The sequence below is a fragment of the Epinephelus lanceolatus genome, chromosome 12 (assembly GCF_041903045.1).
Source record: "Epinephelus lanceolatus isolate andai-2023 chromosome 12, ASM4190304v1, whole genome shotgun sequence".
Taxonomy (NCBI): Eukaryota; Metazoa; Chordata; class Actinopteri; order Perciformes; family Serranidae; genus Epinephelus; species Epinephelus lanceolatus.
The window spans coordinates 21,396,355-21,413,093 of record NC_135745.1 but is presented as its reverse complement, the minus strand read 5'-3'; the positions used below and the strand labels follow the sequence as shown (position 1 = coordinate 21,413,093).

The 16,739-nt window shown below is 40.2% G+C and overlaps 2 protein-coding genes across 3 annotated transcripts in view; both read right to left on the bottom strand.

Moving 5' to 3' along the window:
• Nucleotides 1–2,662, bottom strand: part of pde1cb (phosphodiesterase 1C, calmodulin-dependent b) — a 126,611-nt gene extending 123,949 nt beyond the window's left edge. For both annotated transcript variants that reach the window (XM_078173101.1, XM_033650961.2), the window contains exon 1: nt 2,386–2,662. In XM_078173101.1, the coding sequence (XP_078029227.1) occupies nt 2,386–2,647 (262 nt within the window). In that variant the 5' untranslated portion in view covers nt 2,648–2,662. The remainder of the gene's footprint in view (nt 1–2,385) is intronic.
• A 2,767-nt stretch (nt 2,663–5,429) lies between these two features.
• On the bottom strand, nt 5,430–11,781 carry viml (vimentin like). The gene is made up of 9 exons (XM_033650965.2): nt 11,171–11,781; nt 10,779–10,839; nt 8,583–8,678; nt 8,130–8,294; nt 6,780–6,905; nt 6,298–6,518; nt 6,164–6,207; nt 5,989–6,074; nt 5,430–5,871 (listed from the first exon to the last, which is right to left on the bottom strand). Exons 1-9 carry the CDS (start codon nt 11,695–11,697, stop codon nt 5,830–5,832), a joined length of 1,368 nt encoding a protein of 455 aa, XP_033506856.1. The 5' UTR covers nt 11,698–11,781; the 3' UTR covers nt 5,430–5,829.
• Nucleotides 11,782–16,739: the final 4,958 nt, after the last annotated feature.

Below are 16,739 nucleotides of genomic sequence, written 5' to 3'. Positions count from 1 at the left end.
ATTTTAGGAGTCAGCCAGGGAAAATTGCTTTCCTCTGGGACAGATATGCAGGGAGTTGGAACTAGAGGTGACAGAAGTGGAGACAGCTGAAGATAAACAGGATGAACTGAAGGAAACACTGAGTAACACATAGATAAAACAACATTAGGTACATTTAAGGAATGAAACTGCTGCACTTCTAGTTAAAGGATGCACAGGTACTGCTACTGAACACACTTTCACTGAACTGTCAACTGCTGGAAAAACTTTGTACCTTTAAATAAAAGTCACAACTCGCTTTAATCACACGTTAACATGTTAACTTAACTTGCCTTGAAAAAGACCACACAGTGATGCAATTAAACTATTGTCACTACCACAACCAGTGCCTTATTTCTGGTGTACATTCACCAGACAACTCATGCTGATTCAGTAAACCTTTGCACCATATATTTCCACTTTCACAAAACATAACACATCTCTGCAGTATGGCAGTTTCACATGTGAATTTGTTCAAACTAATAGGACTGTAATCTGATTTATTTCAGCCTGGGGGACACCTCACACATCAAAGAGATGCTTTGGCAGTGGAGATATGTTGCATTGAGGCTGGCCATCAAAGAGCCCCGCATTCATTCAGTGAATACCTTTTTTCCCCAGTAGCATATTCACAGTAATCCTCTGAAGTGACCAGTTGCTCTCATCTACAGATAGAGCCATGAACTGAACCACAGTGACGTGCAGTATAAAGAAAAACACCAGCTGTTTTTGAGGCCAGGATGCTCCCTAAAACTGAGAGATTAATTTACCAAATTATAGCTACTTCACAATGACAAGAGGTTACACTACATTTGTACTACTGTCAAAATATTTCAGCATGTCAAAGTATAACTAATTTCAAAAAGTAGTTCAATTACCTCCAAAGTACATCACGGGAAATGCTCACAATCTGAGTTGGAATATCCTATTACAGAGGTATGGAAGAAAGTGACACTTAGTGTAGGTGTGTTTGATTTAGGGACCAGTCCTCACCTAGGTAGCCTAAGGGAGCAGCTGTTGGGGTGGAATCAGGAAAATGCTGAACTTCTAGGGAAATTTATTCAGTCGCAAACATCCTGGTTGCAAGCCTTAGGTGCTTTAGGTCAAATAGCAGGTGGTTGTCACTAAATGACAGCCATGGCCCATGAGCTGCAGCATTGTGCCACACTGTATGGCAAAAAACATCACAATAATACTATAAATATGTAGTTTATTTAACTACATAAACTACATGACCCAAAGTAGTTAACTATTGAAAAAGCAAATGAGGCTTTAATGTAGTTAAACTGCCACCCAGCTACTGCAAACTGCACTTAAAATAGCAACTGAACATATCACCATGATACCCTACTCTTTATATTCACTGACTTCACTTTGAGTCAAAAGACTGTGCATTACCTTCAGTTGATGATCAACAAGTACAACACCAAACAGAGATGCACTGCATGAGCACACTGCATGTCAGTGATGCACCATATCTAAGTACTTAGGTACAGAAGTTTTAGAGACTTTACTTTAAGTATATTTGCAGCAGAGAAGTATTAGCAATAAGAGTAAAGTCAAAAATGATGCGGCAAAATGGCCCCTCTCAGTGTTATCAAGTTAAATGGCTCGTAGCTGAAATCTAAAAAGCATTAGTGAATAATTAAATTAGAAAATGACAGTGTAAACTTTTGTTTGAATGTACAATTTAGTGTTGCTTGTTTGATCCTACACACCTTTTCAACAGGAAACACTCTGACATATCACAGCAGGAGAAGCACAGGTGTAATCAGTTACACTAATAACAACTGTGTCCCATTCAGATTAGCATGCCAGGGACCCTGCTACTGCACATGTTAGTTCACTGTGCTACTTAAAGAATCTGAGCCACCTGTTCTTTTTTTTCCTGCCGTGAGGAGACAAAATGTCTGCTGTGGAAAAAGTCAGTCTGCTATGTCATTGAAGGAAGTATTCAAAGTGGCAATATCACACTATGAAATATACTCTATTACTATTAAAAGTCTTGCAATTAAAATGTACTTGTACATAAGTATTAGCAACAAAATTAAAAGTGTTCATTATGCAGAATGGCACATGTCTGTTAAATTATCAGTGCGTCACAACTCATGTAGTTTTGCAAGTGGCAAAGATTGAGCTTTAAACTGTTTCTTTACTGTAGGATAACATCTTTAAATAACTTAAGTGTTACGTATGAAAGCTGAAATGCACTGAAGTAGAAGCAGGCTGTAAAGTAGCTTAGCATAAAATTGAAATATTCAAGCGAAGTGCACGCGCCTCAAGAAGTACAGTACTTGAGTAAATGTATTTTATGTGTTACTTTATAGCAATAATTATACCAACAGGTAACTTCTGTGTTGAACTCACCGCTCTGTTGACCTTCAGAAGTCTTCTTCTTCAAACTTAGTCTGGCTCCGTCGGAGTCCTGTCTGCTCAGCACCTCGGACAGCGACTGTCGGGAACTCTGCCGTCCGGTCTGGCTCGCGACGTTGAACCGCGAGCTCTTCTTCTTGGCCCGGTCCGTCTCCGGGGCGGACTGGCTCCTCTCCGGGTCATGGTTCTCCGGCTCTGAGCCCACTTTCACCAACGCGTTTCTTGTCCGTGTGAGAGCAGAAGTCACCGAGCCCATCACCGGATAAAAGGTCACAAAGCTTTAGTCTGAATCGGTCACTCTGAGTTTTCCTCTCATTTTACTCAAAACCTGTTGAAACTTGACTCCATTTTTGTTTCACTCGCCAAATCCAAGCGCCGAAGAAGAAAGCACTCACCTGTGTCACTCACAACCCGCTACCTTTTCATTTCTGGCGAAGTTGACTGACAGCAAGATGTGGAAATGATGAATAAACCGAGGGACAGAGTTTAAACGGAACATGTCGGCATCTCCCTCGGTTTGTGTTTCCTCTGACAGTCACGTCACATGGAGAAAGTTGCTCTGTCGACAAACACACTGATCTCTCGGGGCAGACCGGCGAAAACAAGCGACATTAATTAACTGACAAGTATGACGGATTATTAAAATGAGCAGAGATCCAGCTGCGCTCACCTGAAGAGCCCCAAAATCATCTGTGATAATAAAAAAAATATCGGCAGATTCTCTTTTGATAAAATAACGTTTTTAAGGTATCTGGGATAAATCATCGCGATATTTGGTCCGGGTGAAATACATGCTCAATTAAAATGTGATTTTGTGATGCTTCGGGCTACATCTGACTAAACATAGCCTGTAAATGACCTACCGCTGGAGGGAGTTCAGTTCACCTTAATAACCGGCAGATGGCAGTCAAATACAGCATACTCTGCACATCAGCATTTCAACTGCTGTAAACCAGCTGGCATATCTTTTTAAGTAAACTGATTCTGATTAAAGCATCTCTTATTCTGCAAACTGCAAACCGAGATCTCACAGGGCAGCATCAGTTATCTTGATAGTATTTTCAACAACTGACTTGTGCTTGTGACAAAATGTGATTTTGTGAAGCTTAGACTTCATTTTTATCAACATAATATCATATTCTCTACTAACTGTAGCAATGCAACCATGTAAAATCGCCCAATTAGAGTCCTGCAGTCAAATGTTATTCAAATAAAATAAAAAAACAGTAGTATTATCAAAAAATACAAGATGCACTTACATCATCAAAAGTACTCATTAGGCCACAGAACAGCCTATTGTTGTATTATAGTTTTGGTACATGTGTGAGTAAACTGGTTGAGGTGGAGCTAAAATTAAAAACTTTATATACTGTCGATAGTAATTTATCAAAATGCATCATTATTTATTAACCAATCATATTTTACATGTAAAATTTCAATTTGAAAAGTGACTATAACTGCCAGATAAATGTCGTGGAGTTAAAAAAAAAAAAAAAAAAAAAAAAAAAGTAGAATATTTCAATCTGAAATGAGGTAAAGTCAAAGTATAAAGTAGCATAAAATGGAAATGCTCAAGAATCAATAGCTTAAGCACAGTATTTGAGTAAAAGTACTTTGTTACATCCTACACAGCACATTATATCTAATATGCAATGTCAGTGTTGATACATATTGATAGCATTTTAAACAAATGACCCCTGATAAATCGTAATTTTTGCTCCTTACAATTGATATTTAATAGATTATAGATTACAATCTATATTACACAAAATATTACAAGCTTATTGCAGTTAATATGAGCTTAATATATTGTTGACAACAACCTTACCTCAAGGTCAGTTTAGTAGCATTCTGAAGCTTTCAATCACATCACATGATCTTCATCAGTTTGTCCAGCGCCCCACCATATTCTATTATCACAATACTCAAGTCTTGCTACAATATTGAGATTTTTTTAATGTTTTGCAATATGCTGAGCATGTGCAATAACATATTTCAGTATACTGTGATTTATTACTTTTTTTCAAAAAGAAAAACTATGTCAAAACCCTTATCTAATAAGATAAACTTTGTGTTTATTTCATTTCAATCATTTTTATAGCAGCAACATGCATCCAGTGAACAGGAAAAAAAATAATTTTATTACTCTAGTAGGCTACCAAAAGTTTAATTTGTATTTGCAATATGATTAATTTAATAATAATAATTTAAAAAAAACTAATGCTTGGCATCCCTCACCAATTTTGCCAGCATAATATCACAATACTGTATCAATTTTTCCCCCTACCCCACTTGTAACTGGGCTGTAGATGTTCAAAATTCCTTTTTTTTTTCTAAACACTCGTCCATGTTGGCTTACAAGTTGACTTTCAAAGTTCACTCTTGACCTGTCCTCTTTTTTAGAGTCAAGGAGGGCAGAGTCAAGGCTACTGATAGGCTGGTGAGCTACTAATAAGCTATCATTATTCAACTGTGATACTGCACACTGAGTTAACAGTTTATTAGGTACAGCTGTACATCTTAATGTCATCTAAAACCACAGCCCTGCAAAAAGCCTCTCTGTGGAGCTTGTAATGTGAGTTGTGGTTAAGAGTCATTGATTTAACTCTGGTAAATCACTTGTGTATGTAAATGCCTTTAGGTGAAGGGTGGTGAAAGGTGCGGTGAGCGGATAGATGCTGCATCAACCACAGGATGCTGCTGAAGCTCCTGAATAAAAGTGTGTTTATCTTTGTTCTATGAATAGATGTTTATTCTGGTCTTTAGTGTCTTATATCTGCTCCTACAAAGCATAAAAATCTTCTTCTTGAAACAGCGGTTATATGTATTTTTTTTACCTCATTGAGAAAAATCTGGATTTCATGCAACCAGCATGATTTATTTACTTGAAAATGTGCACTTTGGTTCTTAAAATGATGACAATTTCCACCTTTATCATATGAGAAATTGTTCCATGTACTGCAACTTCATCACCACAAAAATATTACCAGCAAATATGAATACCAAATACCACAAAGCACTACACCTCGTGCACAGTGTTGAGTTACGGTCTTACTGGTTTATTGCTGCGTACAGGCAATTGTGACATCTTTAGCATACAGATTTCCCGGAGTGTGCATGCTGTATTGATCAAAAATACTACTTTGGTTACAGAGAAAGATTTTTGTAGACCTCAATAAGGATTTCTATGTTGTGCTGATTTCATTATTGTGTCTAAACAAATGTGACAAAAGATAATACTCTCAGCAGAGGAGGAAGCAAAATACAGTCTGTGTCAACTAACAGGCTTACTGGATCATCACATATAAAGGCACTTTTTGAAGCTGTTTGCTTTTTGTGTTGTTGGTGTTGTTGGTTTGTTTGCTTGCTCGTAGCCCCCAGTGAAATGTGTTTCTTCGTATTGCTTTTGTTGATTGTTTGGCAAAGACAAAGACATTATTACTCCATGTCATCGTGGTTCTGGGTCGACTCGTTGATCACCTGAACGAGGAGGAGGCAGAGGACAGAGAGAAAAGGTGAACAGGGTTGTGCGTCTGGCTGCAAATGACCTTCAGAAAACTACTTCATCGATTGAAAATCAATTCAAGTGGATACTACCTGACCATCCTTGGTCTCGATGGTCTTGATGAGAACCTTCTTGGTTGTTGTAGATTCAAAATGAGGTTTGGTTTCAATCATTGTTTCTGGAAGAGCAAGAAGAAATAGTGTGTTGTTTTATTTTCAGACAATATAATTTCCTGCTGTGACATCAGCATGCACACTGTGACACTACCTCTCAGGTTTAGAGATGAGAAGTTTGGCAGTGGGGTGGTGATTCTGAAAAGACAAAAAAATACAGTCCATATGTGTCTTTGTTGCACGTCATGAATATTCCTATGTATATCTAGCCTCTCATACATCCCTCACCTGCTCTCCTCTCCTTCCAGCAGCTTCCTGTAGGTGGCAATCTCAATGTCTAGGGCCATCTTAACATTTAGGAGGTCCTGGTACTCCCGAAGGTGACGGGCCATCTCGTCCTTCATGTTGTGAATGTCCTCCTCCAGGCGGCCGATAGTGTCTTGGTAACCGCCCGTTTCCAGGGAGAAGTTCTCCTCCATCTCTCTCATCTGGCGCTCCAAGGACTCATTCTGGGACGGCAGCCAAGAGGGAGCAAAATGACACTCAGGCAAAGAAAATAACTTGTTTCAAATTGGAGGGTGATTTTATTGGGTTGTGACCTGTGAAAATAAATATCTACTTGCTGTGTCTTTATTTAAAGCCATGCAGCTTTTTCTGAACTTTCTGTGCTGCATTTCTTTGATTTCAAACATACATAAATTAAATTCTTTTTTCTTCTTTTGCATCATTGTCTTGTACACTACAGTGTAAACCTAAAACTGCATACTCACAGTTCCTTTAAGGGCATCCACCTCACAAGTAAGCCCCTGAACTTGGCGTCTGTAGTCATTGGCCTCTTGCTTGGCCACTCTCAGAGCATCATTATTCCTGGCTGCAGCTTCAGTGAGGTCAGCATACTGGCAACAACAGTGACAAACATAGAGAGAGAGAGGAGGGAAGAACTGAAAAATCAACCGCTCAATAAATGATGAATCACAGGCTGAGGGTGAGCGACTGTGGCAGATAGCGTGAAGCATGTAAATTTTGAAAGAGGCGGCCAAAAAAAGAGACGTGACACTGCAGCTTTGTGCTGAAGCAGTTTTAAGGCAGCACTGTTCGCAACAACTGACTATTCAAAAGTCTCAGAGGCAGAATGAGTCTACTGTTAGGCAGATTATTTTATTTATTACTTTTTTTAGGAGGGCTTTTTGCCTTTATTTGATAAAACAGGTGAAGAGTGACAGGAAAGGGGGAGAGAGGGGATGACACGCAGCAAAGAGCCTCAGGTTGGAATCAGACCCGGGCTGCTGTGTAAGGACACAGGCTTTGCACATGAGCATACACTATACAAGGTGAGCTACTGTGCACCCTGATTTCATGCCTTTTTGAATTTAGGCTCCCCCAACATTAAACAAGGGCCACAAAACTGGACCCAAACAGTAAAGATGGGGGCCACAAAACCAAAACAAAGAGCTGAAAGATGCTAAAATGCTCCATAGAGCTAAGGCAAACAGCAGAATCAGGTGAATCTGGTGAGTTCATTGCTACGAGTCATCAGTGTCATATACAACTACTCATGTGATGAACTGTTCTTATAAAAATATTGATTAATGCCAGGAAAAACAGATGAGTGGTTGCTCTGTAGACTCAAACATAGGTCAAAACACAAGATCAAGTGCTCATGGAAAACGGGGAACCACAGGACACACAGGAAAGCACTCCAAAAATATGTAAATGAGAAAGAAAATATTAAAAAGCCTTAATTTTAGCAGCTAAATCGTTGAGAGAGACATGTTTTGACCACTGTAGGTCTTTGTCAGGCCTGATTTTAAAGCCTTGATGAAGATCTTGTGTGGTTGAAACATGCTGTAATGATTGTAAATACTTTATATATGAAATAACATCAGCACTATATGTATATATGTAATGATTTAGCCACTATAATTAAGTCTTTTTAAAATTTCTCTCCTCATTTGTGTATTGTCAGAGTGCCTGCATTAGCTACTTTAGATTTTATGGATCTGAGATGTGTTTAATGTGAGGTTATATTAATGTTCTGGTCCATTTATTATGTTGCTTTTGATTGTCTTGGACATTTTCTTTTTAATGACGTACTTCACAACTTTGTGGGAAATCCTTACCTTGGATTTGTACCAATCCTCGGACTCCTGGATGTTTTTGGAGGCCAGGTTCTCATACTGCAGACGGACGTCCCTCAGGGCAGCTGTCAGGTCAGGTTTAGCCATCTCCATGTCCACCTGCACATGCTGCTGCTGCTGGATCTGGTTCTGCAGCTCCAGCATTTCCTGCACCACAATCGATAACACCAGCATGTATGTACTTTTCATTTTTTGCCTGCTTACACGACAGACGTTATATTTATTTTAATGTCTTTTTGTGTGCTTTTTTATGACTGTATTGAAATTTCTCTGATGCATTGAAAGCTAGGGATTTGGTACTCTGGGCAGATTAACAAATACCTCGGACTGCTTGGCCCAGTATTCATTAGGGTGCCTTTAGCTTATTAGGCAGTACATGTGCAGTGTTTCCGCAGTAGACTGGGTCAGCTTTAGCCACATTAAAAGGAAGCTTACCTCATCATGCAGCTTTTTGAGGAAGTTGATCTCGTCCTGGAGTGACTCAACCTTCCGCTCCAGGTCCAGTCTGGCGAGGGCAGCATTGTCCACATCCTGTGTAGTAACAGCGACTCTTAATAAGGTGACTTGTGAAGGAGACATGACTTGTGCATTACGTGTTGCTGACACAGAAAGACAATGCACTTTCACATGCTGTACAGGCGCAACAGCCATTTACACAAAATGACCCAGTGTGTCGTGAGAAGGTCACAGACACATGCATCTAATAGAGAGCAACCGCAGGCACATGACAAGCGTCGCTGCAGATGTTTTCTCGTGATTTCCGTGTGTTGAATACACAGAGAACTGCGGAAGTATTTTAACTTTATTTAATGATTTTTATTGTATAGGAAAATAAAGTACTTTTCAAGGGGCTATATTTCTTTGACATTAAGAGTTACTCATCACTTTTCGGAGCAAGATTTCACATGAAAAAGTGTATAAAGTACCTAAAATTGGCTACCTATCAACAAATTACAATAATAACCAATGATACAAAATATTATTGATAATATAACACTCTGAAATAAGTCTTTAAACATGAGTGCTTCCACTTTTGGTACTTTAAATTTATTCATTTTTCTTTCTGCTTAATTAATTAATGCATGACTTTAACTCATTTCTACTTTTACTCATGTAAAAGATCTGAATATATCTCTGGGGTTTGTCATATGGAGCCCGAGGCCACTTACTGTACAAAAAAAAAACCAAGCCACCTCTGCCTGTCCTTTCTTCTGGGAAAAAATGTAAAATGAAATGTAGGAGATTGTTTCAATCCCTATATAAATGAATTTTATTTAATAAAGGAGGCACTGTGGAGCCATAGAGCCTTATTCAAGAGGCCCTTAATCCCATTTGCTGTTACCTAACTGAATTCTTAAACTGAAAGTCTCTACTGGCTCTTTTGGGAGAAGCATAGTCATCCCTCTGTTACCATGTGCTTTAAGATACAGTAATTACAGCATCTTACCATATTATAACTTTACTGAATTAAGCACGAAGCAAATGTTCTCTTATTAACATTTTTTTTAATGTAAAACATTTGACTGTTTTCAAAACATCCCATTATGCTCTATGTTTTTCTGTCCCTCCCACGTACACACTCGCTGTTGCACCACACCGCCGTGCTTTGTCAGGGCGTTGGCAGGCTGGTTACTGAGGTATCAGCAAATGGAGCAGCTTTGCCCCCTGCTCTAATGCCACAAACAAAGTGTGCTATTCAGCAGGGTTTCCCAAACAGGCCCAGGGGCTGGAGGAGTGACTGTCTGCCTGACTGAGCGAGAGCCTGCTGCAGGCCCTGCATTGTTGTCAGAGTACCACCATGACAGGCCACAGGGGGACTTCCTTCCTGCCATTCATCTAGACAAGGTCATGATGGTGCAATGTAATGATAACATAGTGCATTTCCTAAAAAGCACATAATCACTGGAGATTTAAGTCTTGTTCCTAAGTCTGCAGCTGTGCAAATGCACCTCATTTGGTTCTGATTTTCATCTTTTCTCATACCGTGACACCCATTTGAAACTTTTTGCACGACTCGCCGCTACTTCATTAATCACCATGAAACCCAGTGATAGGGAACAATCACTGACAAGCCCATAATGAGTGAGGTTTTAATGTGCTGATGCTCCCCCCTCGGACGAGACAGCCGGATCACATGGGGGCTTGTCTTCTCGCTCTGATAACCACATTGGGTCCGAACTGTTGTTGTGTCCAGCTCATTCAGTGTGACCAGTCAGACTTAAAAAGATCTCCTCTCATTGCAGGCCTGATTTAACCCAGGAGCCACAACTTGGCCTTTTGTACCGAGACGGGGGTCAGTTCTGCTCTGCGGCTATTTCGGATCATGGCTAAAATCTGCTGTTGTGCCATCAGAAAAGTACATTCCTGTCTGTGCAGCTCATGGGCAATAATTAGATAGAGGAGGGAGCAGAGGAGAAAATGAACAGTTAGACCACTTTACTGTTAGAAGTGAGACTAATAGAGGTATCTGAGGTTTATATAACAACTTTGGCATCACCAGTTTAAGGTTTAGGGATAGCAAGGGAGGTGGCGCTCAGGAGCCATCAGCATCTCTTTGCAAAATCCCTATCTCTGACACATAACAGAGGCAAAGATTAACCTCTTTATTTCATGAGGTGAATGATACTGTACCTGTCTGTAACTCTGCATGTTGCCCTCAGCCTCCTCCCGCTGGGCCATCTCATCCTGCAGCCTGCAAAGACAAACAGCAAATAAGACTTTTCCACCTTAAAAACTGCCATGACCTCATTTTCTGCCTCCACTTTTTTTTAATGCATGAAAACATGTGCGTGAAACAAACTTCAGACACAGAGTTGCAGCAGCACAGGTTTTGCGCAGTGCCTTTATGTTTAGAAACTGGAGTCAAGCCTGTGTTAAAGTCTATATAGCATGTTTATGAGTAATAAAGGGGCATGCAAACACTTATAATAATGTGATTAAAGTGCATACACTACATGACAATTTTTGTATAGAGTTTCTGTATCATCACACAGTCGAGCACAGAGACGTGCCACGCCTCCTACTTCTCTCTCAGCCTGTCGATGTCGTCCGCCAGGTTATCCCGGTGAACTTCCACCCGGGCCTTCTCGTTGGTGAGCTGGTCCACCTGGCGCCTCAGCTCTCGCATCTCGTCCTCGTACAGATCTCCCACCCGGGACGTGCCTTTGCCCCGAAGCTGCTCCAGCTCCGCCAGCAGGATCTTATTCTGCTGCTCCAAGAAGCGCACCTTCTCGATGTAGCTGGCGAAGCGGTCGTTGAGCGACTGCATCTGCGCCTTCTCGTTGGTGCGGTTCGTGATGAACTCGCTGTTTATGGCGTCGGACAGGGAGAAGTCCAATTGCTCGGAGGACAGCCGGGGCATGCCTGCGCTGCTCCGGAGCCTCTGGGTCTTGGTTGCGTAGACGGCCGGGGCGGAGGAGAGACCGTAGGATACGCGGGAGGTGCGCACCGGGCTGGTGAGCTGGCGGCTGGAGTAGCTGCTCCTGGCCGTGACTCTTTCCCCGCCAAACAACTTCCTGTAAGAAGACGATGAAGACACTTTATAAGCCATCACGGTGGTATCTTCTCAGACAATAGCTCTGTACTGCTCTTGTCCCAACTGCATCAGCGGAGTGCGCCTAGGAAGGCGTTCCCTAAACCATTACTTATTTATAGTCTCCTCCTCATGCAAATGACTTAGCCGGAACCTGAATGGCACCTTAAGGATCCAATCAGAGACCGGCACACACGAAGGTTGTCTCTCAGGTCCATAATAGATCCTGGATCAAACTAGGCCAAACTGTTACTGCGCACAATAAAGTCACAATATGCGAGGTGTAGCGTGTCCTGTCACAGTCACACCCAAGATGTTCAACTTTAAACCTAACTGTGCACGAGCTGGAATCACATTTGGGTAATTGCATTGGTTTCAACAGCAGCACGTGAGTGTCAGGAGATGCAGATTGGGCTATTGATAGTTCTTTTGAGGATTTGTTTTGGATGTTTGCCAAATCTGTCCAGCACTGAACAAAAAATGTGTCTGATCTCAAACTACTCTCTAAGATCCACTTACTATTTATCAGAAATATTTAAATATGTGTCTCTGGGAGAGGTTTTCCCTCAGAAGATTTCATCCTCACAATCCAGATTCGACATAGTGCTGTGTTGAGAATTGTTTCCTGATATCTGATTCATCCATTTAATCCTTTTATTTCTCCTTTTCTTTCTCACGCTCCAGATAAACATACACACTCCTTGTCCATTTTTACACTGCATGGCTTCGTCCAATCTATTTTGTGAAGCATTGTGTCATAAGACTACTCGATAAATTGTCACCCACCCTTGTCTAGTACTTTATTTTTGTCAGCTTTGGTGTGTGTGCATACTGGAGCTTATTTATTATGCTGTATTTGAAGAACAAGTCAGCAGCTTCACAATCCTTAATCAGGTTTTAGAGGACATCATGCAATAAACAGAACATGCAAACATACCCAGGCTGCCAACTACTCTTACACACTTAAGTGTCTGATAATCACACTCTCACAGAGAGGAAAAAGGACAAAGAGGATGGGGTACAAATCAAAGTCATCCAATACTGGCAGGTTTGCTGCAGCCTTGGAGCGTATCTTTGCAGCTTCAGTCTTTCCTGAGACTAACCTGCAGCAAATAATAAACATGTATAATACATATGTCAGAGACTCTTTTTCTCCCTCTCTGCCTGTCTGTCTGTGTCTTCTCTTTCTCCTTCCCTGCATAAAGAGCTGTCGTTGCTGCAGTGCTGCTGACTAGCTGAGATTCAGTGATTGTGAAGGGAGACGCAGGGCAGCAGAGCTGAGCCAGTGACACTCTACACCTCTCAGCCACACTGCACTGGTGCTACTGGCTGTACCGTGCCCTTTACACAGCATGAAAGAGTTTGGTGATGTTTGGCGACTAGATAGCAGCCAGAGTGCACAAATATTTCTTTCACGGAGATTTTCACATTTTTGCCCTGAGGGCTCAGGTGGCTGCGGTGGTTGGAAGTTGGCATGTTGCCCCTGAGATATGACTGTGCACGAAAAGACCCAGCCACTCAGGGAGCTGAGTTACTGAAGCATCATAGGCTGGAAATACTGTTGTTTTGAATACCAAACTACAATCTGGCTTTGTGTGAGCAAAATGGAGGACAAGTTAAGGGTTTTAGTCATATCCGCATTGTCTTTATCCTTGTATAAACAATTTGGTTCACTCAACAGAACACACTTCTCCTTCTGTTTGATGCAGTGGAATTAAAGCATCAGTACCACAATACAAAATATGTGATTACAGGTAAAAGTCCTGCATACACTTTAATTACAAGTTTTAGCAACCAAATGCACATTTTGTATTGAAATTAGTAGCACTTATAATCCAGAATGGCTTGTGTCAGTGGTGTTTAACACGTAATCAGTGCTACAATGTTGTAATTAGCCCAGAGGGAGCTAATGCTAATGGCTTTATACACTTTTTGGTAGTTTAATCTGTATTAGCACATTATATTTTACATGTTTTGTCTGTTAGAGTATAATCTAAAAAGTAACTTCAAGCCTAAAAATGGAATAACAAATTAGTGTAAAATTAAAATTAAAATTGTACTGACGTATCGTACTTGAGTAAATTTACTTTCTACCCCTGTTTGTATGACATCATATTGGAAAGTACCAGCAAGAAGAGATGAGCACTGAAGCTCTGTGTTTCTGTACTCAATCACATTAAGAAATCCAATAACGTCAGGGTGTCAGGAGTGTGTAGGGGTAAAGCCACTTAGAAGCAGCTTTGAAGCTATTTTAGATACAAATCTGTTGTGAAACATGATTTTGGAGCAGTAATACAATAATCTAGTCAAGACTGGATATGATACTCTACAAGTAACACGGAAGGACTGGTAATGTCACACTTAATAGAAAGAATTGATTTATTTCTTTTAATTTTCTTTGAATTGATTTATTTTCCATAAGGTTGGGTCTAAACCTGATGTAAGTTGGGACTGAAGGTATATTTTAGCATGTTACTGTGCTGTGATGCTGTGACAGGCCCTTTTAACATTTAATCAGCAGGGCTGCCTGGTAGCAACTTAGTTTTCATTAGTGGAAATGACATTTCGACATGGCAAAATGTTAATTTAAGATATCTGTACAACAATTTTGAAATGTCACTAATATATTTGCATTATGTAGAAATTACATTAAGCTAGTCAAATCTGACTGACAGATATCTTTAATTTTACTGTAGCTATTGATGGTTCCTTTTTAAATAGTAAGTATAACAGTTACTGATGTCTACCACTGAATTTCCATTACAGATATCAACAATTACATTTCCATTATATCCAACATATCACCAAACCATTTCAGATATGTGGGCATTACATTAAAATATCAGAAAAGCAATGGTTGACTTTTAAATTTCAGATTTGTACATGTGTCATTGAAGATATCTGCAACATTTGGGTCGTAAAAATTCCTTTTTTACGAGTCTGGCAAGTTATAAAAGGAGTTGTCAATATCTCACATATAATTTTCATTAGTTACAACTGTATTTTTGATAATGTGAAATTATATTCTTACTAGTTACGTTCCAAGACGACATATCAAACATTTCATTTTAACTAGTCACAATAGATTAGATATCTACAATTCTATAAATTAAATTAAACAAATAATTGAATTGGTAATACCAGTAAAAGCATTTTGTCCAGTGAGAAATGAGTTGTAGATGTATTTAATTAGAATTGCATCTAGTCAAAATTACATTACAGATATGTTAACTTGTCAGTTGTAACATGTCAAATTTGAATTATAGATATCTGTAATTGAGTTTGAATAGATGTCAGTGGTAAAAGTTGACTTGCTGTAATACCATTACAGATATCTACAATGAACATTTCCACTCGTAACAAGTTGTTGATATCAAAAATTAACATTTTGCCTGGTGACAAATGAACTGTAGATATTTTAGAATTACAGCGAGTCAAAGTGACATCATGGATGTGTTGGCTTGGAATTCTAGCTAATCAAAAACTAACTGTTGGTATCTACAATGGCTATCATTACTGATTAAAAATTAAAAGGGTTTGCCAAGTACTGGGATCTTTTAATTTCAGAGAAGCTCCACTGATTTTACACAGCACCGTCTGTTTACAGATATTGGGGAGTGCTACACAAATGCATCAATGCCAGTGGTACTAGAGGGCCCACACAGGGGCCCCAGTTTGAGCAAACAGTAAAACCCCATTTACTAAAACAGGCAATGGAAATTCACATGATCAACACTCACTTAGAGGCAGGGGGGGCTGTAAAAATTCCTCCTCCCAGGCCCATTATGAGCCAGCCCTGCCAGTGTTGGCCAGAGAGACAGACAGAGGAGGCCGGGATTGTCACAGACAGAGCAGGGATTGTGTATTGCTGATCTGTCACCTAACTGCAGCGACAGAATGCAGACAGGGGGCCGTAATTATTGTTTGTAGCCTGGTGTTTGCCAAGGCCATAGTTTAGGCCAAATAGCTCCCATTCTTGGCAATGTTTGGAATTTATCGTTTGGCCCTTTTATTTTTTGTTGCTGAGGTTCCTATTTCTCACCAAAGCAACAACGCTGCAGGGGAGCTCATTAAAAAGATCGTACAACAGGACCAGAGGAGGAATCAAATAAGACACAACATTTGTCAGAGTCAGTCAGCCTGTAATGGGAACAGATAACTTAAATCTTGTTTCTGGGTGTCATCGCTTCAAAACCGCAGGCGCTGGGCAGCAAAAAGGCAGCCTTTGTTTCATCTCCCATGATGGTGAATCACCAAGCCGTGCACCCAGTAGCCATAGCAATCAACCCCAACACTATTTGCCAGTGTTGAGGCCCAGACAGACAGAGACAGATTCAGGGGCTGCCCTGTTCACAGAGGTGAACTCTTGCAGGAAATTGATTAATTATTTTATTTATAAAGTTGCAGAAATGAGTGCAACAGTGTGTCTTTACCTTACAGTAAGTCAGTTTTTAGTTTTGCTTGTTTTATTTTTGATCAGATAAGTTAGTTGGCTTCCTTGTGGGTCGTGGCATGGCAGATTTAGTGAAAGAGGGAGTGCCGCAGTACAATGTGTTTAATGCGCCTCAGTGAATGCGTGGAGATCAGACTGAAGTAAATCTAAATGTCTGAAAGGACGTCTGTCCAAGCCGGGGAACCCCAGTGAGCTTTTGTTGAGTCTGTGCATGATGGCCCGGCTGTTATTAGTGCCGGAATTTAACCATGTACATTAACTCAAGCATTTTAATTCTGGATAATTTGAGGCATTTGTACTTCACTTCAGTATTGCCACATTATAAAACATTTTATGGGGAAATGTACTTCTATCTCCACTACATTTATCTGACAGCTGGAGTAACTAGATGTTTTATTCAGGTCAGATTTTACATTACAAATATATAATAATGTTGGCACCTCTTGTCACCTTTCACATGTCCATGATTTGTTCGCAGCTCCACCAGAGACCGACCAATTGCCCCATTAACTTCACAGCTAGTTTTAGTTAAATCGCTTTTCAAGGCCTAAACTCTCATATGTTTGACAATAAAGCAAAGAATCGGTCCAAAGCCCAAAACATCAAA

Coding starts and splice junctions, on each gene's coding strand:
- viml (XM_033650965.2), bottom strand. CDS start 11,697: ATGGCTTATAAAGTGTCTTCATCGTCTTCTTACAGGAAGTTGTTTGGC. Junction 8,295..8,582: donor TCAAAAAGCTGCATGATGAG/GTAAGCTTCCTT, acceptor ATTGTGGTGCAG/GAAATGCTGGAGCTGCAGAA. Junction 6,519..6,779: donor TGGATGCCCTTAAAGGAACT/GTGAGTATGCAG, acceptor CTGCCGTCCCAG/AATGAGTCCTTGGAGCGCCA.